This window comes from Oncorhynchus mykiss, chromosome 2 (genome assembly GCF_057628025.1).
Source record: "Oncorhynchus mykiss isolate SJ-2025 chromosome 2, ASM5762802v1, whole genome shotgun sequence".
In the NCBI taxonomy this organism is placed as follows: Eukaryota; Metazoa; Chordata; class Actinopteri; order Salmoniformes; family Salmonidae; genus Oncorhynchus; species Oncorhynchus mykiss.
In genome coordinates this window covers 29366183-29392596 of record NC_143023.1, presented here as the reverse complement: position 1 = coordinate 29392596, position 26414 = coordinate 29366183, and the positions used below count along the sequence as shown (strand labels likewise).

Here is a 26414-nt window from a genome sequence, read left to right as displayed (position 1 = left end):
TACTGACTGGTTTTCTGATCTACGCCCTTACTTTTTTTTAAAGGTATCTGTGATCACCAGATGCACGTCTGTATTCCCAGTCATGTGAAATCCATAGATTAGGGACTAATTCATTTATTTAAATTGACTGATTCCTTATATGAACTGTAACTCAGTAAAATCTTTGAAATTGTTGCATGTTGAGTTCATTTTTTGTTCAGTATACATGCATAGACTTAATAGACATTTAGTTCATGGTCAGGTAAAAAAATATATAAATTACTTGCAAATGACTCACCGGTTTGGTGGCTGCACCTGCTGCGGATAGCGAACTTTCCAACCAGCGCGCAGATGTAATGATTGTCCTGTGCTTTTCACGTCTTCCCACGGTTTAGTCGGAAAAACTATGGTATAATAGCCGTTTTAATTATAGGTTTACCAGTCTTCCTGATATATATATATATTTACATTTAACTTTGTCCAATTAATAAAAATAAATGCAGACCATCCGAATTCCTCAAACGTCTACAGGTAAGGTGCCATGTGTCACTTGATATCGAGAAGGAAACCCGTTTGATATTTTGTTTGTCTCGCTCTGTGTATGAGTCGCCACTCCCACGATAATGCTTGGCTAGCCGTAAGTGTTGTAGCCTGTTACTCAGTTTCGCTAGACATGGCTGTTTGCGCATCTCCTCTCACCTTTATGTACTGTATGTGTGGGTGTTCATGCGTGCGAATTACAAATATACTGAACACCTTGAACACTTATTATATTATGCACCGTTAATTTTAATGGTTGCCTAATTCCAAACTCACCTCTCTTGCATGCTCGAGTGCGTCTGTTTGTGAATCCTCTATGGCAACGGGCATGTGCTCTGTAGGATGCACATTGGAAGGAGAGAGGGCATGGGCAGATTCAGGAATTTACAGTGTGTGAAAGCTCTTTATTTCCTTGGCCCAATCTCTCCAAGAATGCTGCTGACTCCTTGGATCCTGCTCATCTTGGAAGGGCCAACTACTCAACCCCGTTTCAAAACCTCTATACCCTTGTATAAACCCAGAGGAAAATGGCAACAATTCCTCACGCTTCCATAAGAATATGAGGTTGACAGCCTGGAACCAATTTAGAACATTTAGAAAAATAACTGAAAGACTGAAGTTTGTAGGCCTCACTTCTTCTAATCCATTTGTCTGTTACAATGAACTTTTACAATAATTGTGATAGGTTCGCAGTGGTCAAGTTAGATACAGGTTGCAGTTCACTGACTATCTTGACCTCATCATGTGCCACAGAAACTGATAACTCAACCAGTGCAAGTAGTCTGCTGTCTTTAAAAAATTGTGTGCTTTCAAAGTAACAAATGTGTATATACTGTAATAGCTTTAACATCATAGACTAACATTTTCTTATTCACCATCACACAATTCACAAAACATGGTTGTTGTCAGTATTAAACTCTCATTATTACATATAAAAAAAGCCTACACCACATAAAGTAGCTTTCCCTTTCAAAAACGACTATAAAATTGACCTTTGACATAAGCCAAAGATAGTTGAAATGTTCAATAAAGTATATTGAAGATGAAGTTTGATAAGGCTTTTAAGGGCCCTACACACTAAGACTACATTACATGTCAGTGCCAAACACTATCAAACACGGCTGTAGCTGTGTACAGTACAGTAGCTCTGTATAAACGTATATCTACATTCTGACACAAATGATGTATCCACTTAAAGGCAGAATTAGAAAAACAGGCCTTCTATTTCCAATTGTATGGCTTGTATAGTTCCCTAATTTCATGTGAAACACTCAATTAACATTTGAGTTACCAAGTACTTTTTCTAGTTAATTGTATGAAATGCAAATGTCTCAAACTCAAATAAAAATGAGTTTGGAATAGTCTTGACCTTTGACAGGCATACAGCAGTCAAAAATATCGGAACATGTGGCGGAGGCTAAATAATAACCACATAATATTGTAAGGCATAATAATTGCAACCGAGGTTAGCTATAAGTGTGACAAACTCTATCCCGTGCACCAAAACAAAAGTTTTGGCATTTTCAGAAAATAAATGTGTCAAACTTAAAAGGCACAGGCAAATGCATAAAAGGCACAGGCAAATGCATAAAAGGCACAGGCAAATGCATAAAAGGCACAGGCAAATACATAAAAGGCACAGGCAAATACATAAAAGGCACAGGCAAATACATAAAAGGCACAGGCAAATACATAAAAGGCACAGGCAAATACATAAAAGGCACAGGCAAATACATAAAAGGCACAGGCAAATACATAAAAGGCACAGGCAAATACATAAAAGGCACAGGCAAATACATAAAAGGCACAGGCAAATACATAAAAGGCACAGGCAAATGCATAAAAGGCACAGGCAAATGCATAAAAGGCACAGGCAAATGCATAAAAGGCACAGGCAAATGCATAAAAGGCACAGGCAAATGCATAAAAGGCACAGGCAAATGCATAAAAGGCACAGGCAAATGCATAAAAGGCACAGGCAAATGCATAAAAGGCACAGGCAAATGCATAAAAGGCACAGGCAAATGCATAAAAGGCACAGGCAAATACATAAAAGGCACAGGCAAATGCATAAAAGGCACAGGCAAATGCATAAAAGGCACAGGCAAATGCATAAAAGGCACAGGCAAATGCATAAAAGGCACAGGCAAATGCATAAAAGGCACAGGCAAATGCATAAAAGGCACAGGCAAATGCATAAAAGGCACAGGCAAATGCATGAAAGGCACAGGCAAATGCATAAAAGGCACAGGCAAATGCATAAAAGGCACAGGCAAATGCATAAAAGGCACAGGCAAATGCATAAAAGGCACAGGCAAATACATAAAAGGCACAGGCAAATGCTAGGTCAAATGGGGGTGAAGTGTAACAGAAGCAGTTTGGTAAACTACAGTGGTTTGATCAGGAACCGTGTCTGAGACATTAAGATTCAACTCTGTGGACTAACACTGGCTTTAGGCACCTGCACATCACGGGTTCGTTACTCGTATTGTCACTGGCATAGTCAGTCATTCTGTAACTCAGACTATTGTTGACTGGTGCACTCACAAAAGGCTTCTCTCCGTTTCCCCATGGTGGGATGGATAGTGGTGGTCTGAGGCTGTGTTAGTGACCCCAGTGGTCTTCTTTAGGAACTGCTGCTGAGTCTGCGGCGAATGAGAGAAGCAGGCTTGGTCTCCGTGTCCTCCTGGTCGCTCTCACACTGCCTCTGACAAGGGGACAATTGCAGAGATATTCAGACATAAGCATATCAACAGCCTCATCGATATGTTGATATTGAGAGTATAATAAAGGGATTTATAACAGTTAAATAAAGGGATTGTAACATTATGATGAAATATGGGTGCAATATTTAATTGTAGTTTTCCTGTTTTTGTTCTTTCCCTGGCATATAAATGATTAGTGTATTACGATTTATTAAAATTGGTGTTATTGATTGCCCAGACGGTACACACAGCTAGTTATATAGGTCTTAGCCAGACTTTAAGAACAGGGCAGAAGCCAGCATGTCCCCTGGTCAAGACCCAGTCCTTTATGCTCTCTCTTACCAGTTCTGGGTCCACCTGGGACCTGCTTTTACACTGCAACTGCAGGCGAAATAATCTGTTACACGCCCACACCATGTTATATGACATCTACAGAGAAAGAAAGGGGGAGGATTTAAAAAGGGCATTGAAAGAGAAGGCGTCCACAGAAAAGCAGGACTTTGGAAAGAAAAAGGCAAATATGATGCAATACAATGTCCAGACCAGCAGGTGTCCCCCTCTCACCAATATTGTAGGACTACTGCTGCACACTAATGCAAGGTAGGAGAAAAGGTAGGAGAAAAGAAGAGGAAGCTACTTTGGAGTATTGAGATGCACTACTGGGCCTCACCTTCCATTTCCTTTTGGCGTTGAACTTCTTGAAGCTTTTCATGTTGATGGACGATCGACTTCTGTTATCCGCCTGTTTGCGTGTGAGGGGCTGATAAACAAGGAATTAACGTGCTATTTTAATAGACGCTTTATCCAAAGTGACATGTAGTTCACAGCTTTTCAGTGTGAATCATACTCACAACTCAAACCTTCAGCACAATAATGTGCTTATGTTGGGTTTATGTATTGAAGTTACCCCAATCAAATCACAATTATATCTCACCTTGATCCAAGGGTGTACTAGACATTCATCCGCTGTCATTCTCTCTCTGTAGGAGGGACACACATCATTAAGTAATAGACTGTTGCATAGTATACAGAGGTTATAGACAATAACCATATCAATGAAACTAATAAATTTAATGAGTGATCGTTTGTTTACATTGGGTCTTTGACCAGCAGTTTCTCAATAAAGTCTTTGGCCATGGCGCTGGTCTGGGTGAAATAGTTCTCTTCAAACTCATAGATCATCCCCACGATATTCTTTAGTGTCTCCTCGTCATTATCTCCTTGAAAGGGGGACAAACCACTCAACCTGTAGAATAGGGGGGTATTAAAGAATATGTGTAGCTACCAGAGGAGGCTGGTGGGCAGAGCTATAGGAGGACAGGCTCATTGTAATGGCTGCAATGTAATAAATGGCATGGGAGTCAAACGTGGTTTCATGGTTGATACCGTTCCATTTATTTCATTACAGACATTACAATTAGCCGGTCCTCCTATAGCTCCTCCCACCAACCTCCACTGGTAGCTACGGTATGTAAATTTCAAATTGTCCACTTGTTTTGCATACTCACAATATGTAGGTTATCACACCAATACTCCTGGAGAGAAGAGAAGAGAGATATGAGTGACTTTGTGTGCACAAAACGATTTACCCTGATAGTCAAGGCAGCTGGGACATTTTGTTTGGTTTTTCTAATGAATAACATTGTAGTAATGGTTACCAAATGTCGGCTGCCTCGCTCAGGGGTTCGTAGTTAATCACCTCAGGGGCTGGGAAGAAAATGGAAAGGGAGAAGGGGGAGAGAGAGAGAAAGTGAGAGATAATGAGATACACATAATACAATCCAGCCTTAACCAGAAAAACAGCGTGTGTGTGTAACAGAGGAAAATAACTGACAGTAAAAGAGAGAGACCTCTTTTGTAAGGACTTGAGAATACAATAGAGGAGAGTAACTTCCTTTTGTCACAACAGTCACTGTGTCATTGTGTTTGGGAAACACTGGGTGATGCTAACACTGCTGTTGCACAATATAATGGCATTCTCTAACGATGAATAATAATGAATAAATGCTCTAAGGACGTCATTGTAAATAAGAATTTGTTCTCAACTCACTTACCTAGTTAAATAAATAAAAATATATAAATCCTAAAATCTTACAGTAGAACACATGAAAATGTGCAACTAGTTGGGGAATGAGTGGGTTATGGTAGAACCCATGGCCCAACAATAATACCCATGCAACCCTCCTGCCCTCTCTTAAAGTAATCATTCCGTTACACTCTTTGTGTTGGCGACTCAGGTTGCATCACGTATATCTGGCCTGTTGAAACTTCTCACTTAGTCACACATCTCTCTCTCACTACCCCCAGAGCCCCACCACACGCTCTGATGTCACATCCTGTCCACAACCACACTACTACCCCTTGGAAACTGTCTCCATGGAAACCTCAGCACCTTTCTAGAGGCTCATGCTAAATAAAAACTAAAACAGACAGGAAGACACACTGTACACACATCAAACATACACACCATAATCACACACTAACAAAATGCTCACACAACATGAGACACATACTGACTGACACAATTTCCACCAAACAAACACAGACCGTAAACGTGGAATGTTCCACTTACCGATGTACTGTGGGGTTCCAGATAGGCTCCTGTACTCCTCCCCCTGTTTGAGGCGATGGGCCAGTCCAAAGTCAATGATCTTGATGTGGGAGTGTGGCATCGTCTTGTCAGCCAGCATGATGTTCTCTGGCTAAATGGAAAACAGAGAATGTTACACACACAATGCCAAATCCTGATGGAATGAAAAACAGCCCAAATGGGTTTAGGCAAGGGGCAACAGAGTCAGGAAACGGGAAACCAGTCCCACCTAATTCATGGTACGGGGGAAGCACTGCTTTCTATCAGCTCTATTTCTATTCCTGTGTGTCTCACCTTGAGGTCAAAGTGGGCAATGTTCTTTGTGTGCATAAAGCCCACTCCCATGAGGATCTGCTTCAAGAACTCTATGGCCTCCTCCTCAGACAGGCTCTCCTTCTCTGCTATGAAATCAAACAGCTCCCCACCACTGATACTAGAGCAGAGAGAGGGAGGAGGGGGGGCAGTGAGAAAGAAGTGGTAAAAAAAAGTAGATAGAATTAAGTAGACGTAAGTTTGTCAGGAGAATATCTTCATCACATACAGATGTAGGATCTTAATTTGATCACTCTGTTGCAGGAGACATTTAAAACTTGTAATATATTTGAGGTTTAAAAGGCTTCTGAAGTTTGTATTTTCTATTTTGAAATTTCAGACTTGATTTTCCCTTAGGAATAATGTATCAACCCCTACACAAATGTCCATTAATAATTCCAAAATAATTCACATTTCTTGTTGCTGCAGGATTATTTCCCTGCTGTAGCAAGCTGGCTCAAATTAAGATCCTACATCTGTCGACTTATAATAACCAGACCAAGTTATGAAAATGGCATCTCATTCCTATTAAAGTTACTCGAAAGTGAATCAGCCTAAAAGTGCAGCACCAGTTTGTTTGGTTGCAGTTGTGAGTGTGTCTGTATTTGGGGGGGCTATTGTTCAGTTATATGAACAAGTTTTGAGTTGTCTGTCTGGCCTGGACTATTAGATCAATGCTAGTAATGACAGGAGGATTAGATGGGCTGACGGGACCAAGTGCTTCTCATTGTGTTCCCATTAAACAGGGTGGGAGTGAGAGTGGTGCTCTACGCAACTATTTCCATCCCACCTGCTGTGGGCTGAGGGGGAAGACAGACAGATAGACAGAGACCAGCAGAGGTCTCCCCCTCCCTCCATCTGTCCCCACTTGACTCACAGCTCCACGATGAGCACCACCTCGGCGCGACTCTCAAACACATCCCTGAGGGCCATGACGTTGGCGTGCTGCAGGCTCTGCAGTATCTCCACCTCCTTCTCCACACTCTTCCTCTCCAGGCCCAGGCGGCTACTGGCGCTCCGACGCAGCTTCAGGAACTTCCCCGCCCAGTGGACCTTGGACGCCCGCTCCAGCACCGCACGCACTTGCCCAAAGTGACCACTAGAGGGGGGCAGAGAGGGATGATATCGTAGGAAACGTTTGCATTGTGCTCTATATTACGCTGAACTACTCCTGTGATGCTAATAGGCCTAAAGCTAGTTTGAATGTGAGATTAGAGTGAGTAACTGAGAGAGGGGCATTGCACCTTTCTAGTACTATTTACTTAGCAGTGTATTCCTAGCATTATATGTAAATGAAGTGAAATTCAAATGAACATCAATTCATGTCTAGCGCTGTTCCATTCTCTACTCCAAACCTTCTCACTCACCTGCCAAGCACCTCTCCAATCTCATAGTAGTCCTCCACATTCTGCAGCTTAATCAGAGCCATGGTCTTGTTCTTTTTCCCTCTTCCCCCTCCTCACACTATTTTTCTGGTTGTTTTCCAGAGCTACTGCACTCTGTAGAAGTGAGGGAAGAAAGAGGGATGACAGAACAGATTTGGAAAGGTAAACTAAAATGTATTTCAAATATAGAAGCAAGTAAGTAACCAGACAGCATCAGGAACCATGGAAGAATGCCGGGACAATAAACAGTACTCTGTGTGTAGATATAATTATGACAAGCGTATAACAGCAGATAAACTAATGGAAACAAACATGGACATAAATTGAAAAAAGGCACACACACGCACACCAACCCACACAACCATGGTCGCTGGCAGATGTTTTGGGTTGGCATAGGGGGAGGGGGGTGTGGAGCGATTTAAAATAAATGTATTTATCATCATCCATACTTTGCGCAACTATGCACACAAGAAAACAGCCAACCCCAATGATTTGTATCACGTTACAGTTTTTTCAATCCCTTTGATGAGATTTTCACAAGTATGTCACAACGGTTAGTACACAACTCAAAACAGATCCTCAAAACGGAAGTTGTTTCACAACTCTAAGTACTTTTTCAATTGACTTGATTCAATATCAAGTGCTGAAGATTTGCACAGTAGCACGATTGAAATCTAGGCCACAATTCAATTTGTATTGCAAAAGTTCAGCGCTATAGCGCGATTGAAATTGATAGGTCATTTCTGATTGAGGCGACATATGCAGCGTTTACCGTGAATACAGTCTCCCCGAATGCGGGAACAGTGCCTTTAATTTTAAATCACGCTATAGCAATTTGATCGCAAATGGGATAGAAATCAAGGACATTTTCAGTAAATGTTTATGGGTAGTGCCAGTTTATTGCCTAATGTGAAAACAGTGTAATATTGTCACGCCCTGACCTTAGAGAGCATTTTATTTCTCTATTTGGTTAGGTCAGGGTGTGATGTGGGGTGGGCATTCTATGTTTTGTATTTCTGTGTGTTTGGCCGAGTGTGGTTCCCAATCAGAGGCAGCTGTCTATCGCTGTCTCTGATTGGGAATCATACTTAGGCAGCCTGTTTTGCCACCTTAGTTGTGGGTAGTTGTCTGTGTTAGTGGCCTGTATAGCCCTAGGAAGCTGCACGTTCGTTTCTTGTTTTGTTGGCGACATTCTTAATAAAGGAAAATATACGCTCAGCACACTGCACCTTGGTCCGGTCATTTCCCTGACGATGTTCGTGACAAATATACTGTCATTGACAGTACTGTAGCCTATTACATTCAAAGGACAATTGTGCATCTTGCATTTATTTCTATTAGATTAACTGTTAGTCAAAACAACTACATTGAGAAGATATCATGATGCGTTTTGGTGATTTAAATCAAGGTTCTCATGGTATTTCACAGTACAATTATATGTTGGATCAATGGTTGTGTGGTGAAAGTCTACAAACTAAATGAATACAAAATATAAGGTTTTGAATATAAGATGTTGCTGTTTTACAAGTCTTACCAGTTTGGAGTTTTTTACTAAGAGTTTAGAAAATTCACCATATATTTGTGAAAAGATCACCAAAGCGATTGGAAGGGAAAAAAACGGTCAATAGACAACTACACCTCTTCCTTGCATTTCATGTGTGTGTTTGATGGTCAGTCCTGCATGAACACTGATAACTTGGAACAAAAGCAGGCACTGACTGCGCCCTTATCCGGATGTTTTATATAGAACAGACATTTTCTGCTGTGTGTGTGTGTATATGTTTGATGACATCACCTTGCATGAGGTATGGAAGTTGTTTATGAATGGTAGTGGTTAATAGAGATGTTATTACGTCACCTTAATGAATGCTGAACAAATGTTCCACTATGGCTTGTTAATTTAGCAACGAAAACCAAATAATTATTCTTTACACACAACCACCAACACACATCCTTCCCTGCTGATGCTGGAGCACAAAGGCATGCTCTGTATCTGTAAATATTTACATGTCACCGGAAATAACATTCATTTATCAGTGAACGCCCCAATGTGCTGTCAGCACACACACACTAACTAGCCAGGGGCCAAAGTGTTCTGCTTAACCACAACACAGATGAGAATACTTCTGTGAAAAAGAGAAAGACAAAGAGGTGTGTCCATATGCCCTGTGCATGTACAGTATGTGACCTGTATGCAGGGTCTAGGGGTTTCTACTGTGTGTGAGTGATGCATGGCATGATAACAGGTTCCAATCAATAGTCGGATAATAAATCAATGTACTCCTCACACTCAGTCATGGCAAGTTCTATCACTACATATCAAATTGTATTTGTCACATGTGCTGAATACAACTGGTGTAGACTTTCCCGTGAAATACTTGTTTATGAGCCCTTCCCAACGATGCAGAGTTTAAAGATATTAATAATAACTAAAGAGTAACACAAGAGGAAGAAATGAAAATATACAAGAATGGAGCTATATACAGGGAGTACCAGTACCAGATCAATGTGGAGCTATATACAGGGAGTACCAGTACCAGATCAATGTGGAGCTATATACAGGGAGTACCAGTACCAGATCAATGTGGAGCTATATACAGGGAGTACCAGTACCAGATCAATGTACAGTAGCAGAGTGAAAAGTCTATGGCAATTTGGGCCTTCCTCTGACACCGCCTGATATAAAGGTCCTGGGTGGCAGGGAGCTCAGCCCCAGTGATGTACTGGGCTGTTCACACCACCCTCTGTAGCGCTTTGCTGACATTTACATACCAAGCGGTGATGCAGCCAGTCAAGATGCTCTCGATGGTGCAGCTGTAGAACTTTTTGAGGATCCGAGGGCCCATGCGAAATCTTTACCGCCTCCGGGGGGGAAAAGGCGCTGCCGTGCCCTCTTCACGACTGTGGGGTGTGGACCATGTTAAGTCCTTAGTAATGTGGACGCCGAGGAACTGGAAGCTCTCGACCCGCTCTACAATAGCCCCGTTGATGTGGATGGGGGCGTACTCTCCCCTCTTTCTCCTATAGTCCATGATCAGCTCCTTGGTCTTACTGAAGGTGAGGGAGAGGTTGTTGTCCTAGCACCACACTGGTACGTCTCTGACCTCCTCCCTGTAGGCTGACTCATCGCCATCTGTCATCAGGCCTACCACCGCCGTGCCATCAGAAAACTTGATGATGGTGTTCAAGTCGTGCGTGGCCACACAGTCGTGGGTGAACAGGGAGTACAGGAGGGGACTAAGCACACAGCCCTGGGGGGGGGGGGCCCTGTGTTGAAGGTCATCGTGGCAAAGGTGTTGTTGCCTACCCTCACAACCTGGTGCCGGCACGTCAGGAAGGCCAGGATCCAGTTGCAGAGGGACAGGTTCAGTTCCAGGGTCCCTAACTTGGTGATGAGCTTGGAGGGGACTATGGTGTTGAAGGCTGAGCTGTAGTCTAGGAACAGCATTCTCACGTAGTTATTTCCCCCTTTGTCCAGGTGGGAGAGGTCAGTGTGAAGTGCAATTGAGATTGTGTCTTCTGTGGATCTGTTGGGGCAGTATACAAATTGGAGCGGGTCTAGGGAGTCTGGGATTATGTTGTTGATGTGTGTCATGACCAGCCTTTCAAAGCACTTCATAATTACAGTAATTTAGGCAATGGTGGTCAGCTCGAAACATGTTGGGATGACAGACTGGGATAAAGAGATATTAAAAATGTCTGTGAAGACGCTTGCCAGCTGGTCTGTGCATGATTGGAGAACGCGCCCTGGTATTATGTCTGGCAGGCGGCCTTGTGATTGTTAACCCCGTGCTCACATGGGCCATGGAGTGCAAGATCACACAGTAATCCTAAAAACAGGGGCTTTCATGCAAGGCACCATGTTATATTCCCTCAAAGCGAGCATAAAAGGCATTTTGCTCGTTTGTGAGTTCTGCATCGCTGGGCAACTCATTCCTGGATTTCCTTTTGTAATCCATTATCGTCAACAAGCCCTGCCACATAAAATGAGAGTTGGAGCCGGTGTAATAGGATTCCTACTATATTGTTCTTTTGCATGTTTGATGTCTCGTCAGAGGTCATATCGGCCTTTCTTGTATGCGTCCATGTCCGTGTCCCGTTCCTTGTAAGCGTTAACTCTGGCCTTTAGCCCAGTGAGAATATTGCCTGTAATTCAGCACCCCCAAACACCTTCCTGCGGCTATGGGCTTTTCTGTCTATGTGTGTGTATCTGCGTGTTGTGTGTGTGTGTGTGTGTGTGCGTGAGCTCGCACCTGTGCGTTTATCTGTCTAAATGTCTTTCTGACAATATGCATTGATGCAAATTGGGAAAAATATGGGGAAAAAAAACAGGATGTGTGTGTCTGTGTGGTGTGCATGCATGCATGTGTGAAATGACAACGTGTCTGTATGTGTGCTAGTTTGAAAAGAGAAGAGTCTGTGATGACAGGGTGTTTGTGTCTTTGTTGCAAGACAATGGCAGGATATGTGACATGTTGTAACGTCTGCTTCCAACTCACACTCTCAAACACGTAGATCGCCTGAACGCAGCTCACTTTCCAGCCCACTTTCCAGCTCACACTCTCAAACACCTAGATCTCCTGAACGCAGCTCACTCTCCAGATCCCAAGCACCTGGATTCTGATCACCTGTTCACACACCTGCATGTCATTATCACACACTATTTAGTTCAGTTCTTCCCTATCATTGGGAAGTGTTTGTTTTGTGACACACTTCTATTCTGAGCTCTGTCCTCCCCCAGTCCAACATTACTTTAAGACATGAAGGTCAGTCAATCGGGAAAACTTAAAGAACTTTGAAAGTTTCTTCAAGTGCAGTCACAATAACCATCAAGCGCTATGATGAAACTGGCCCTCATGAGGACTGTCACATGAAAGGAAGACCCAGAGTTACCACTGCTGCAGAGGATAAGTTCATTAGAGTTAAATGCACCTCAGATTGCAGCCCAAATAAATGCTTCACAGAGTTCAAGTATCAGACATCAACTGTTCAGAGGAGACTGCGTGAATCAGGCCTTCATGGTCGAATTGGCTGCAAAGAAACCACTAAAGGACACCAATAATAAGAAGATACTTTCTCGGACCAAGAAACACGAGCAATGGACATTAGGGGGGTGGAAATCTGTCCTTGGTCTGGTGAGTCCAAATTTGAGATTTCCGGTTCCAACTGCCATGTCTTTGCGAGACAGTGTAGATGAACAGATGCTCTCCCCATGTGTGGTTCCCACCGTGAAGCATGGAGGAGGAGGTGTGCTGGTGTGGGGGTGCTTTGCTGGTGACAGTCTGATTTATTTAGAATTCAAGGCACACTTAACCAGCATGGTTACCACAGCATTCTGCAGCGATATGCCATCCCATCTGGTTTACGCGTAGTGGGACTATCATTTATTTTTCAACAGGACAATGACCCAAAACACGCCTCCAGGCTGTATACGGGCTATTTGACCAAGGAGAGTGATGGAGTGCTGCATCAGATGACCTCCACAAACACCTGACCTCAACCCAATTGAGATGGTTTGGGATGAGTTGGACCGCAGAGTGAAGGAAAAGCAGCCAACAAGTGCTCAGCATTTGTGGGAACTCCTTCAAGACTGTTTGAAAAGCATTCAAGGTGAAGCTGTTTGAGAGAATCCCTAGAGTGTGCAAAGCTGTCATCAAGGCAATGGGCGGCTACTTTGAATTATCTCAAATGTAAAATATATTTTGATTTGGTTTTTTGGTTATTACATGATTCCATATGTGTTATTTCATAGTTTTGAGGTAGTCACCCGTAATGCATTTCAATTAACAGGTGTGCCTTAAAGTTAATTTGTGTGTGAACTTGTGACTGTGTGCGTGTGACTCTGTGTATGTGCATGTGTATTTGACTGCATATCATATGCATAACCCATTCTGGTCCACTAGACTACTGTAACACTATTAAAACGTCTACTCCAGTACATCCATTGTCAAGGACTGACCGTCCAAATGGAAAACATATACAGATGCTGTATCTTAATTTGAGCCAGTTTCACACAACAGGAAAATAATCCTGGAGCAACAGGAAATGTGAATTGTTATGTGGATTATAATCAATGGACATTTTTTATGTAGGGGTTGATACCACAGGAGGCTGCTGAGGGGAGGACGGCTAATAATAATGTCTGGAACGAAGCAAATGGAATGGCATCAAACACATGGAAACCATGTGTTTGATCTATTTGATACCATTCCACTAATTCCACTCAAGCCATTACCACGAGCCTGTCCTCCCCAATTAAGTTTCAACCAACCTTCTGTGGTTGATTACATTTTCCATTAAGGCAAATCAAGTCTGAAATGTTTAAGTGGAAATTACAAACTTTAGAAGCCTTTCTAAGCATTGAATACACTACATGTTTGCATTTCCTGTTGTCCAGGAACATTCCTGCAACAACAGGATGATCAAATTAAGATATGGCATCTGTATAGCCCCAGAGATTAGGACACAGATAGGGTATCACCAAATCTATGTTCCACAAGACAACTAGAAAAAGAGAGAAAGAGACGGAGAGAGAGAGATTGAGAGATGCTGCATGAATGAGAAGTGGGTTATTTATATCAAACAATAGTGAGAATTTACATGAAGAAGGGGAGGGGATGCTTTGGCCACTTGTGTGTGAAAGAGTCTAACGTGGCATCATCCATTCAAGCCTGCAACAAGTGACAATGGAAAAGTTGATGCGTAATTTGTGACATTGTAACTGCTGCGTCCATGGGTTTTGTATACAATATGACATTACACATCCCTAAATAACAAAAGAAATGGCCAACGTCGCTTGATCTCCATCAGTTGGAACCAACAGACAGGCGAGAGGGAAATGGCTCCTCATAAATAGGCCTATTCAAATAAACGGATTTTGGGTTTGAGGAAAAAGGTCTGTAGGCGGTGGTTATAGTTAAAACTACTCACCCAAATAAATTCACGATAATCTCGGGCGCCGCTCTGATGTGAGGTTGGTCGTGTCACAACTTTCTACTTCTTCACCTGTGTAGTAGGCTTTACGAACTCCCGAATTTAAAGTAAATTTGTCTCCCTTGAAATTAAATAATTAGGTTGTGCCGTATTCTGACAGCAACCGGTTTCCGTACCGGGGAGAGAGTAGTAGCCAGACTAGTTCGACGGCTCCCTTTATTTCAATGCTCTTTGGTTACCCAAGCCTACAGGGGAGCTAGAGATACGCGACATACACCATGGCAAGCCCTCGCATACTTTTACATTTTTGAAACCACATCAATATTCCTGTAGACTATAAAAGGTGCCTGTTGTGGCCCTGAATCAATCCACTGATTAGTCTAGTACAATCCAATTTCTTGGATATGTTGCGTGCAATTTGCAAATAGGCCTACTGCACAGTACACTGGAGATGTAGCCTATTGTGTGATGTGGTTTAAAAAAAGTACCCTAAAGGCAAGGTTGGGTAGGTAACTTTCTAAATGTAATCCGTTAGTTACTTGTTACCTGTCCAACATTGTAATCAATAACGTAGTTTTTGATTACCCAAACTCAGTAACTTAATCTAATTAGGCTACTTTCAGTTACTTTTAGATTACCATTAAGAGACATTAGAAGAAGACCAAAAGGATCCATCAAACACATTTGGTGTGTCATCATAGTGGTGTCTCTGACTTTTGGTCAGATGATCACATACACGAACACTAGATGACTGATAGGGGCGCTGTGTTGAAGCCACCATGCCTCCATCTTGGACCCCCACCATTGAGAAAAATATTTTGGAAGCTAAAGAAATGCATTTATTAATGTCTACATTCGTTTTTGCCTAATTTATTCTATTACACACACATTAATACATCAATAAGGCCACTTTAATAACGTTTACATATCTTGCATTACTCATCTCATATGTATATACTGGATTCTATACTATCTTTAGCATTTTAGCCTATGCCGCTCTAACATTGCTCATCCATATATTTATATATTCTTATTGCAATCCTTTACTTAGATTTGTGTGTATTGGGTATTTGTTGTGTAATTGTTAGATAATACTTGTTAGATATTACTGCACTGTCGGAACTAGAAGCACAAGCATTTCGCTACACTCGCAATAACAGTTTCTACTCATTTCACACCTGATTTATTTAATAAAAGACAAATCTCAATAGGTGGTCGAGGTAAGTAAAGACATGACACAAGTGGGGGGGTGGACCTTTCCTCTTTTCTTCTCTACTGCTGCTCTATTGTTCCTCAAGCAAGTGGGAGGCCAATGACATCATGGATTCCCATCAGACCAACTCCTTGATTTTTTTAAATATTTTTTTTTACCCCTTTCAGTGATATCCAATTGGTTGTTACAGTCTTGTCCCATCGCTGCAACTCCCGTACGGAATCGGGAGAGGCGAACGTCGAGAGCCGTACGTCCTCCGAAACACAACCCTGCCAAGCCGCACTGCTTCTTGACACACTGCCCGCTTAACCCAGAAGCCAGCCGCACCAATGTGTCAGAGGAATCACCATACATCTGGCGACCGAAGTCAGCGTGAATGCCCTTGACCTGCCATAAGGGGTTGCTAGAGCGGGATAGGACAATGACATCCTGGCCGGCCAAACCCTCCCCTAACCCGGACGACACTGGGCCAATTGTGCGCCGCGTCATGTGTCTCCCGGTCGCTACCGGTTGCGACACAGCCCGGGATCAAACCCGCGTCTGTAGTGATGCCTCAGGAACAGCGATGCAGTGCCTTAGACTGCTGCACCACTAATTATTTTTTTCCCCTTTAGTGTGTGTACTTTCTGTAATTTTACTTGGGATGTTGCTTTTCAACAGTAAACGTTTTTTAAAAATCCCTGTAGGACATCTTTAAAGTATCATTTTTAGAGATGACTAATGTTACTATCTGGCTTTCATACCATCATGGCCACCTAATCATCCCCAGCTTCCAATTGGCTCATTTATCCCCCTCCATGACCTTTAACTATTCCCCAGCTCATTGCTGTAAAATGAGAACATGTTCTCAGTCAATTTACCTAGTAAAATAAGGGTTAAATAAAATAGAAAATGAAATAATGTCCCCACAATAACAAAAAATAAAACATTTAATTTAAATACTTTAAATACTTAATTTAAATACTTCCATTCATTCCTATGTAGGACTGAGCTTACAGGGCAGTGCCAATATGGCCGAACAGTTGCTTCAAAGCCTTTCAATGGCCAATACATAATATCAGCAATCCAGGGTTTATATACATCATTTGTTCACACTTGCTCAGGTGGAACAAACTTACACTTGTGCATTTTTTTCAGTGCATAATTTCTGAATTGAAAAGTAATCCAAGAAGTAATCATCTAGTTTTTCAAAAGTATCTGTAATCTGATTATTGTTATGTCTCGTGGGTTTCATAACCACGTGTTTATAACAACTCAATAATGATGATAAGGAAAACGGAATTCAGTTCAACAATTTATATGAACGTGCTCATCTCAACACACATTACCCATGATGCTCTGCGTATACAACTACGGTGCAAATAGTACAACTCTAATACAAAACAATTACAATATTTTTGCAGTTAACGTCACTGATAACAATTATTGTTTTTTTGTAATCAGATTACATGTAACTGATGATGTAATCAATTACTCCTCAACCCTGCCTACAGATAGGCTAGGCCTAAAATATCCCTGGGCTGTTCTCTAGGACCTCAGCTCTGTCTATAATCAACTCTCTCGGAAACTGTTTCATTGCACCAAATAAGGAGAAAGAGGAGAGGTGAAATATACAAGCCAACCCTCCCCTAGGAAAATAAACAAAAGCTGTTATAAAAGTGTCGTTCCTGGATGGAAGTGCTTGACAAACATAAGAGGATGCGCACTGTGGTAGAGTAGACTGTATGCTTCCCAAGTTGAGAGAATGCAATTTCATCATTGACACAGTGCCCAAATGGAATTGTGAGTCTTTCAGGTATTATAGCCTATTCAGAAGAATAGTCAGTATGGTTTCTACTCCACAGCACCACACATGAACATTAGTATTCCCAGTATATGACCAAATTACCTTGATTTTGGAACAGGCCCCTCTGTGCACTGCTATAATGTGTAGCCTGTAAATTTTATCAGAAATCGCATGGCATTTAATTAATTAATCTTACCTTTCATAACACTCATACCAGACAACTTTTTTCTGCAAGCCTTGAGTCGAGACACGGGTCAAACAATGATTTAAATATACACTAGATGACTGACAGGGGGCACTGTTTTGAAGACACCGTGCCTCCATCTTGGGACTCTACCATCATTGTACATTTTTTGGGGGGAGCTATAGAAATCAAATCAAAGTTTAATTGTCACGTGCGCCGAATACAGTATATACAATAAAATACAGTGAAATGCTTACTTACAGGTTCTAACCAATAGTGCAAAAAATGTGTTTGGTGAACAATAGGTAAGTAAAGAAAGAAAACAACAGTAAAAAGAAAGGCTATATACAGTAGCGAGGCTATAAAAGTATAGAGGCTACATACAGACATCGGTTAGTCAGGCTGATTGAGGTATTATGTACATGTAGATATGGGTAAAGTGACTATGCATATGATGAACAGAGATTAGCAGTAGCGTAAAAGAGGGGTTGGTGGGTGGCGGGACACAATGCAGATAGTCTGTTTAGCCAATGTGCGGGAGCACTGGTTGGTCGGCCCAAATGAGGTAGTATGTACATGAATGTATAGATAAAGTGATTATGCATATAAGATAAACAGAGAGGAGCAGCAGCGTAAAAGAGGGGTTGGGGGAGGGGGTGCACACAATGCAAATAGTCCGGGTAGCCATTTGTGATCATTCCTGTTCAGGAGTCTTATGGCTTGGGGGTAAAAACTGTTGAGAAGCCTTTTTGTCCTAGACTTGGCACTCCGGTACCGCTTGCCATGCGGTAGTAGAGAGAGCAGTCTATGACTGGGGTGGCTGGGGTCTTTGACAATTTTTAGGGCCTTCCTCTGACAACACCTGGTGTAGAGGTCCTGGATGGCAGGCAGCTTAACCCCAGTGATGTACTGGGCCATACGCACTACCCTCTGTAGTGCCTTGCGGTCAGAGGCCGAGCAATTGCCGTACCAGGCAGTGATGCAACCAGTCAGAATGCTCTCGATGTTTCAGCTGTAAAACCTTTTGAGGATCTAAGAACCCAAGCCAAATCTTTTTAGTTTCCTGAGGGAGAATAGGCTTTGTCGTGCCCTCTTCACGACTGTCTTGGTATGTTTGGACCATTCTAGTTTGTTGTTGATGTGGACACCAAGGAACTTGAAGCTCTCAACCTGCTCCACTACAGCCCTGTCGATGAGAATGGGGGTGTGCTTGGTCCTCCTTTTCCTGTAGTCCACAATCATCTCCTTAGTCTTGGTTACATTGAGGGATAGGTTGTTATTCTGGCACCACCCAGCCAAGTCTCTGACCTCCTCTCTATGGGCTGTCTCGTCATTGTCAGTGATCAGGCCTACCACTGTTGTGTCGTCAGCAAACTTAATGATGATGTTGGAGTCGTGCCTGGCCATGTAGTCGTGGGTGAAGAGGGAGTACTGGAGGGCACGCACCCCTGTGGAGCTCCAGTGTTGAGGGTCAGCGTGGCAGATGTGTTGCTACCTACCCTCACCACCTGGGGGCGGCCCATCAGGAAGACCAGGATCCAGTTGCAGAGGGAGGTGTTTAGTCCCAGGATCCTTAGCTTAGTGATAAGCTTTGAGGGCACCATGGTGTTGAACACTGAGCTGTAGTCCAATGAACAGCATTCTCACATACGTGTTCCTTTTGTCCAGGTGGGAAAGGGCAGTGTGGAGTGCAATAGAGATAGCATCATCTGTGGATCTGTTTGAGCGGTATGCAAATTAGGGTGGGTCTAGGGTCTCTGGGATAATGGTGTTGATGTGAGCCATTACCAACCTTTCAAAGCACTTCATGGCTACGGACGTGAGTGCTACGGGTCTGTAGTTATTTAGGCAGGTTGCCTATGTGTTCTTGGGCACAGGGACTATGGTGGTCTGCTTGAAACATGTTCGTGTTACAGACTCAATCAGAGACATGTTGAACATGTCAGTGAAGACACCTGCCAGTTGGTCAGCACATGCCCGGAGCACACGTCCTGGTAATCAGTCTGGCCCCCAGCCTTGTGTATGTTGACCTGTTTAAAGGTCTTACTCACGTCGGCTACGGAGAGCGTGATCACAAAGTTGTCCGGAACAGCTGATGCTCTCATGCATGCCTCATTGTCACTTGCCTCGAAGCAAGCATAGAAGTGATTTAGCTCGTCTGGTAGGCTCGTGTCACTGGGCAGCTCGTGGCTGTGCTTCCCTTTGTAGTCTGTAATAGTTTGCAAGCCCTGCCACATAAGACGAGCGTCGGAGCCGGTGTAGTATGATTCAATCTTAGCCCTGTATTGACAATTTGCCTGTTTGATGGTTCGTCGCAGGGCAGAGCAGGATTTCTTGTAAGCTTCCGGGTTAGAGTCCCGCACTTTGAAGCGGCAGCTCTACCCTTTAGCTCAGTGCGAATGTTGCCTGTAACCTATGGCTTCTGGTTGGGGTATGTACAGTCATGGCCAAAAGTTTTGAGAATGACAAATATTAGTTTTCACAAAGTCTGCTGCCTCAGTTTGTATGATGGCAAGTTGCATATACTCCAGAATGTTATGAAGAGTGATCAGATGAATTACAATTAATTACAAAGTGGCTGGAGGGGGGAATTTTACCCCCTTTTCTTCCCAATTTCGTGGTATCCAATTGTTAGTAGCTACTATCTTGTCTCATCGCTACAACTCCCGTACGGGCTCGGGAGAGACGAAGGTCGAAAGTCATGCATCCTCCGATACACAACCCAACCAAGCCACACTGCTTCTTAACACCGCACGCATCCAACCCGGAAGCCAATTAATTGTAATTCATCTGATCACTCTTCTTAACATTCTGGAATAAACTTTAATAAATTGACCGCACTCAGTCAGCTATTTAAGGAAATAAGCAAACAGGAAACCCCTCACCCAGAGGCGGCGCTCCTACTGGCCGGAGACTTTAATGCAGGGAAACTTAAATCAGTTCTACCAAATTTCTATCAACATGTTAAATGTGCAACCAGAGGGAAAAAAAATCTAGGTCACTGTACTCCACACGCAGAGATGCGTACAAAGCTCTCTCTCGCCCTCCATTTGGTAAATCTGACCACAACTCTATCTTTAAATGCTAGGCAACTAAATATATAACATCTACTGAGGATATATGATAGGCCTCTTGTCGATAACACCAACATGTTGATTTCTCTGTTAATCTATACTTCATTCCGTCAGTGACAGGGCTGTGTTTCAACCAATATTGCTTTTGGAAATAGATCCAAGAAAGGGTAACCAACAAAGTGAGATAAGATAGTAAAATAGTTAAGATTGGTGTGTACTATGCAATAACAACCACATAACACAAAACAAAACATTTACTGTATGCTATATCCACAATTTCTCACTAATTATTTTCACCCCAAGAAAGTCACATATAAATAAATATAAGACTACTTGAAATACACATGTTGCTGTTTTTTTTGTACATTAAATTATTAAATAATTCAATTATTAAAGGGTGTTTCTAAAAGACATTAAAGGACAAGTACGATAGGACCTAAATATTCCTATCGTACTTTCCCTTTAATGTTTTTTTAGGAACATACCCTTTAATAATTTACCTGGCCACACCTGAATTTCCACCCACTGAAAAGCAGTTGCACAATAACAATAGAAGTGGAAAAACGATGTAAGAGACATTCAATAAAATCCCCAAACTCGTTGTTTGATAAACCCTGAGGTTGGGTGAGTTTTACATTTTTATATATTTTCATTTGTATTTTCCAGCTTTGTATAGCTAGCAGTCTTCTTACGTGAGTCGGAAAGTCCAACATTTTATCTAGTGCGCTGGTATGAGAAACTTCCGTGTTGTGATATGGAGTGCGCTTTGAAGGTCTGCGTACTACGTTTGTCTGGAAATTGAACACATTCGGGGAACTTTACAACGCTATTTGTATGTCAACAATATTTTATTTTGTGATTTTATATTGCAAGCGTATTTTCTTTGGTATTCATGCGTAAATAGGGCCTTTTATTTTCTTAGACTACTCAAACAGCACAGGCCATAATGAGATGCATTGGGCGGAGCTTTGTTGCAACGGACAGGGAGGGAATCTACTTGTTTTATCGTACTTGGCTTACCTTACCTGTCGTGGAAAAATTTCAACCTTAGAGACTATTGTTTGATGATTAATGACACTAGAATGCTGTCTGGAGTTACAGCTTATCGGTTTTGGGGCATCATCTCTTGCGTGGGAAGACATGTATGACCTACAGAATGTGCACTCTATAAAATGTACTTTACTTTGTAGGTGAAGAGCTGTTTATCATCAAACCAATAGAACTGGGACACAAAGAAGGAAACAGACAATGTGATGTGACTTCAGTCAAAGTAAAAACACTCAATCAAGCATAGACTCACTGACGAAGTCTGGAGACATTAAATACCTAAACATAAAACTATGTCTGAGATCCTACGGTCAAACCTGGAGCTGCTAGGAGACAGCCCCTCCAAAACCAGCGGGGTGACTGCTGAACCCCAAACCCCAACATGGGGGGCAGAGGGGGAGAAGGTGATTGAAGAATTGGAAAAGGGAAGGGAAGGAGTGGTGGAGGAAGACAACATGGTTAGCTCTGCTAAATTGGAGCCTACCACTCTGCAATGGCCGGGTGACAGGGATGTAGAGAAAGCAACAAAGAACGGAAGTGCATTGACTGTGAAAGAAGATACGGGAAGGGGAAAGGGAGATGACCCTGAGGGAGAGAGGAGGAGCGTGCACTCCATGTGCACCTCTCTTCAAGAAGGAGGAAGCCGGATGGAGAGCGAGAGAAGGCAGGGTTTGGGAGTGGAGAGAATGAGAATGGGGGAAGAATGGATGGAGAGAGAGGTGCAGCACCCAGGGCTGTGTAAGAGAGGGAAGAAGGTGCAGGTAGAGATAGAGGTGGAAGATGGTATGAACTCTTTGCCTGAGAAGGCAGCACAGGTCTTCAACCCATCTGTCACCATCTTACACTCCTCTAGTGCTCCGACATCTCCCAGAGAAAGGGAGCCATTCTGGGATGTGGACGCAGAGAAGAATCTCCTCCTCGTTCCCCAGGGAACCCCACATGATGGCTACTACCACGACTGGCCAGTGGAGGGGGGGTCCTCAAAATGTAAAGAGATGCACTAACATGTAATCTTTCTGTATTTTAGCCTCCAACCTCTTTCTCTCCGTCTCCGTCTTTCTCTTTGCTCTTCTCTCCCTTGTTCATTCAGCCACTGTGGCTCTGCTCAAATAGATTTGCGAGTGCAAATTCATCCTTCCACGCCTCCCTTATTTTGTGGTAATCTGATCTAGAGGGTGGTAATGTTTCTGTAGCTTTCTTTTACTTCAGAGGGTAGAAAGACTAGTCTCTCCTTTCCTCTCCCCTCCAGATGGTTGTGACTGTGCCAACCGGGATGCTCTCAAAGTGGGGGTGTCTGTGTTCACTGCAGCTCTGATTTTCCCCCTCCTAGTGTGGGGGGGTTATGTCTTCCTGCCTTTTGATGCCCCACTGCTGGACAGTGCCCCCCTCAGGCTGGTCTACACACTGCGCTGCTCTGTCTTCGCTGTGGTGCCCATCATACTGGGTGAGTGGCTCATTGGTCATTCAGCATATGTTCTTTACCAGAATTATGCCAGTGTGAACAGCAAGGTGGGTTGAACAACAACACTAACATCACAAGCTAACGCTTGTGTTGTCCTCCCAGGCTGGTTGGTGCTGGGTGTCTCCAGGATGCGGTTGGGGAATGTGAAGCCGTTGTGTGAGGTGGAGGCCAGGGAGGTGGGTGTGCACCGGCGCTATGTGGATGACTCCGTCAACCTCTTCCTGCTCTACTTCCTGCAGCTGGCCGTAATGGCGCCCTACCTGAGCCAGGACCTGCTCAAACTGGTGCCCCTGCTCACTATTATCTTCGCCTTTGGCAGGTAAAGAAACAATGCAACACATTTTTTTTTATTTTGTCACATAACCCAGAGAGATGCAGTGAAATCTGTTGTCCAATTTCCGTGCCCAGTCAGTCATAACCCTATATGACATGTGATCTCAATATAAGGCAGTCTGGGCAGACTATAGAAATGACTGCATCTGTCTAATGTCCATCTCTCCTCTGTGCCAACAGGCTGATGTACTGGGTGGCAGCTGCACTGGGCAGCAGTGTTCGGGGCTTTGGCTTCGGTCTGTCCTTCCTGCCCACCGTGGCCATGCTGGGTGCCAATCTCTACTTCATCTTCACCATGGACGCTGGGGGCACCATCTTCGCCCAGGATGTGGTTCACCAACAAGACCAACCCCCAGCCTCCCGCCAGAGGTTCTGGGGATAGGGGAATGGAGTAAAGACCGAAGGAATGAAAAGGATGGGGAAGAGGGACAGGATTTGTTTTACCTACTGGTGGAATTTAACTTTCAAAGGGTTACTATGTAAACGGTAGTGGATCGTGCTAGTGTGTTTAAACCACACTGATGATGTGTAGAATAGACTGGGCAGTGGTAGTCAGTGATAGAGCATGTACAAACCGTTATTGGAGAAAGGCTGTCTACGTAATAATTCATTTTGCATGGCATTATACCGTCACTTTAGTGAAACAGTAGAATGTATTCTGTAGAAGATCTGCTAATTGACAGCATGACAGTTAAGTACCATGGAATCATTTTGAAATCACAATTGTCTCGCTGCAAATAGTTTGTAGATCCACACAGAATTGTGCTACTTGGGGAAGTTTTGAAAATAACCAAACCACTGTTTTCCTCATATCTAGCTAGGCCTGCTGCAGACAAATAGTTTGCTGAACTATACTGTTTGGTTTGACAAGCATATCTGTACTTGAGGCATCCTGTAATCTACTGTATTGCATTTTCAAGCTAATAACAATTGCCTTTACATTTGGGACATTTATAGAGAAACTGAGACTTGCTCTAGACCTATTAGTCAATTTCCTCTTGAAAATGTTCAATATAACCAATCATAAAATCATGTTCTGTGAAAAAGTAATCGACTACTGAGTGGACATTTTGTCTCATCTTCATGACTGTATGAAGGACTTCCCCACATAAGCAATGTCATAACAGCTAACAAATAATTGATTTAGTATAAAGATTTTGACATTGAGAACCATTTCACAATTGGAGAATGTGGATTGCATGGCATTTTGTGCCTCCCCCCCCCCAAAATGGCAGTGACCTTATAGAAATCCAACCAGTCCAACAAGTGCCTTTGTCTCTGAAAATGAATCCTTTCACAATACAGCACAGTCCTCTAAGGGTGATTGTGAATAGAGTTGTTACTGTATTTTAAAAAGTTATGTATGAAATCTGATTTTTACAGTGTAGGCATCTACTTTATAATCAACTACGCTGATTTCTTTCTACATTTCAAGGTACACTTCAGCTAATTACGGTCTGAAACAAAGTGTAGAGTCTATTTAATGTCTATCATATTTTAAAATAATTTATGACTCAATGATCAATTATACTTAACAAGTGATGTTTTTATTGGCCTTTCATTTGTGAAGCTGACATTTATTGGTTTGAAAGCCTTTTAGTGACCAATAAAAATTAACAAGCATTTAAGGTAGACCTTTGTGCATTACAGTTGTTTGAAATGGGCACCTGTTTTCAGACTGTTATTGCTGTGTTCGTAACCAAGTGGAAGGTGGTATTTATCACAAACGACTGAGAGAAAACCACTTGAACACCCCTCCAACTCGTAATTACTAGTGGAAAACCATAGAGATCGTTAGAGGACGCAACATTGTATCGGTCAGATTTTGGCTTTGTGAGAGCATGCACTGTGCCATTGAGGCCATCTCCATTTTGAAAAAGTACATTTTCTTCTACTACTACGAGTTGGTAAACAAACTGAAAGGGTGCATACATGCCACTTGGAGTGTGTTGTTTGAACAGGTATAAAGCCAAGTTGGGGGATTTACTGCCACCTGCAGTTATGGAATGTTTGCTCACAAGTAATTAATTGGCTGATCCCTCCTGATGACCTGGATGGAAATATACACTGCTCAAAAAAATAAAGGGAACACTAAAATAACACATCCTAGATCTGAATGAATGAAATATTCTTATTAAATACTTTTTTCTTTACATAGTTGAATGTGCTGACAACAAAATCACACAAATTATCAATGGAAATCAAATTTATCAACCTATGGAGGTCTGGATTTGGAGTCACACTCAAAATTAAAGTGGAAAACCACACTACAGGCTGATCCAACTTTGATATAATGTCCTTAAAACAAGTCAAAATGAGGCTCAGAAGTGTGTGTGGCCTCCACGTGCCTGTATGACATCCCTACAACGCCTGGGCATGCTCCTGATGAGGTGGCGGATGGTCTCCTGAGGGATCTCCTCCCAGACCTGGACTAAAGCATCCGCCAACTCCTGGACAGTCTGTGGTGCAACGTGGCGTTGGTGGATGGAGCGAGACATGATGTCCCAGATGTGCTGAATTGGATTCAGGTCTGGGGGAACGGGCAGGCCAGTCTATAGCATCAATGCCTTCCTCTTGCAGGAACTGCTGACACACTCCAGCCACATGAGGTCTAGCATTGTCTTGCATTAAGAGGAACCCAGGGCCAACCGCACCAGCATATGGTCTCACAAGGGGTCTGAGGATCTCATCTCGGTACCTAATGGCAGTCAGGCTACCTCTGGCGAGCACATGGAGGGCTGTGCGGCCCCCCAAAGAAATGCCACCCTACACAATGACTGACCCACCGCCAAACCGGTCATGCTGGAGGATGTAGCAGGCAGCAGAACGTTCTCCACGGCGTCTCCAGACTCTGTCACGTCTGTCACATGT

General features: G+C 42.9%; 2 protein-coding genes across 4 annotated transcripts; one reads left to right on the top strand and one right to left on the bottom strand.

Moving 5' to 3' along the window:
• Positions 1-414: 414 nt before the first annotated feature.
• On the top strand, positions 415-24593 carry tmem79b (transmembrane protein 79b). 3 transcript variants are annotated; one of them, XM_021558156.3, is made up of 5 exons: positions 21144-21325; positions 21892-22735; positions 22998-23192; positions 23313-23529; positions 23724-24593. In XM_021558156.3, exons 2-5 carry the CDS (start codon positions 22042-22044, stop codon positions 23923-23925), a joined length of 1308 nt encoding a protein of 435 aa, XP_021413831.1. In that variant the 5' UTR covers positions 21144-21325; positions 21892-22041; the 3' UTR covers positions 23926-24593. The 3 variants fall into 3 exon arrangements, with proteins under 3 accessions (XP_021413857.1, XP_021413831.1, XP_021413848.1); XM_021558173.3 differs by having other exon boundaries at positions 21207-21533; XM_021558182.3 differs by lacking the exons at positions 21144-21325; positions 21892-22735 and adding an exon at positions 415-510.
• LOC110486525 (death-associated protein kinase 2) lies at positions 903-15149 on the bottom strand. The gene is made up of 12 exons (XM_021558196.3): positions 14442-15149; positions 7494-7625; positions 7004-7225; positions 6109-6247; positions 5797-5926; positions 4883-4931; positions 4733-4759; positions 4318-4470; positions 4159-4204; positions 3895-3984; positions 3567-3653; positions 903-3226 (listed from the first exon to the last, which is right to left on the bottom strand). The coding sequence occupies exons 2-12, from the start codon at positions 7553-7555 to the stop codon at positions 3146-3148; spliced, it is 1086 nt and encodes a 361-aa protein (XP_021413871.3). The 5' UTR covers positions 7556-7625; positions 14442-15149; the 3' UTR covers positions 903-3145.
• Positions 24594-26414: the final 1821 nt, after the last annotated feature.

Excerpts from the sequence above, each read along its gene's own strand:
- LOC110486525 (XM_021558196.3), bottom strand. The coding sequence starts at position 7,555 with ATGGCTCTGATTAAGCTGCAGAATGTGGAGGACTACTATGAGATTGGA. Across the intron at positions 4,471-4,732 it reads GGTGTGATAACCTACATATT|GTTGAGTGGTTTGTCCCCCT; the intron begins GTGAGTATGCAA and ends CCTATTCTACAG. Across the intron at positions 3,227-3,566 it reads CCCAGGTGGACCCAGAACTG|AGGCAGTGTGAGAGCGACCA; the intron begins GTAAGAGAGAGC and ends TCCCCTTGTCAG.
- tmem79b (XM_021558156.3), top strand. The coding sequence starts at position 22,042 with ATGTCTGAGATCCTACGGTCAAACCTGGAGCTGCTAGGAGACAGCCCC. Across the intron at positions 22,736-22,997 it reads GGAGGGGGGGTCCTCAAAAT|ATGGTTGTGACTGTGCCAAC; the intron begins GTAAAGAGATGC and ends TCTCCCCTCCAG. Across the intron at positions 23,193-23,312 it reads TGTGGTGCCCATCATACTGG|GCTGGTTGGTGCTGGGTGTC; the intron begins GTGAGTGGCTCA and ends TTGTCCTCCCAG.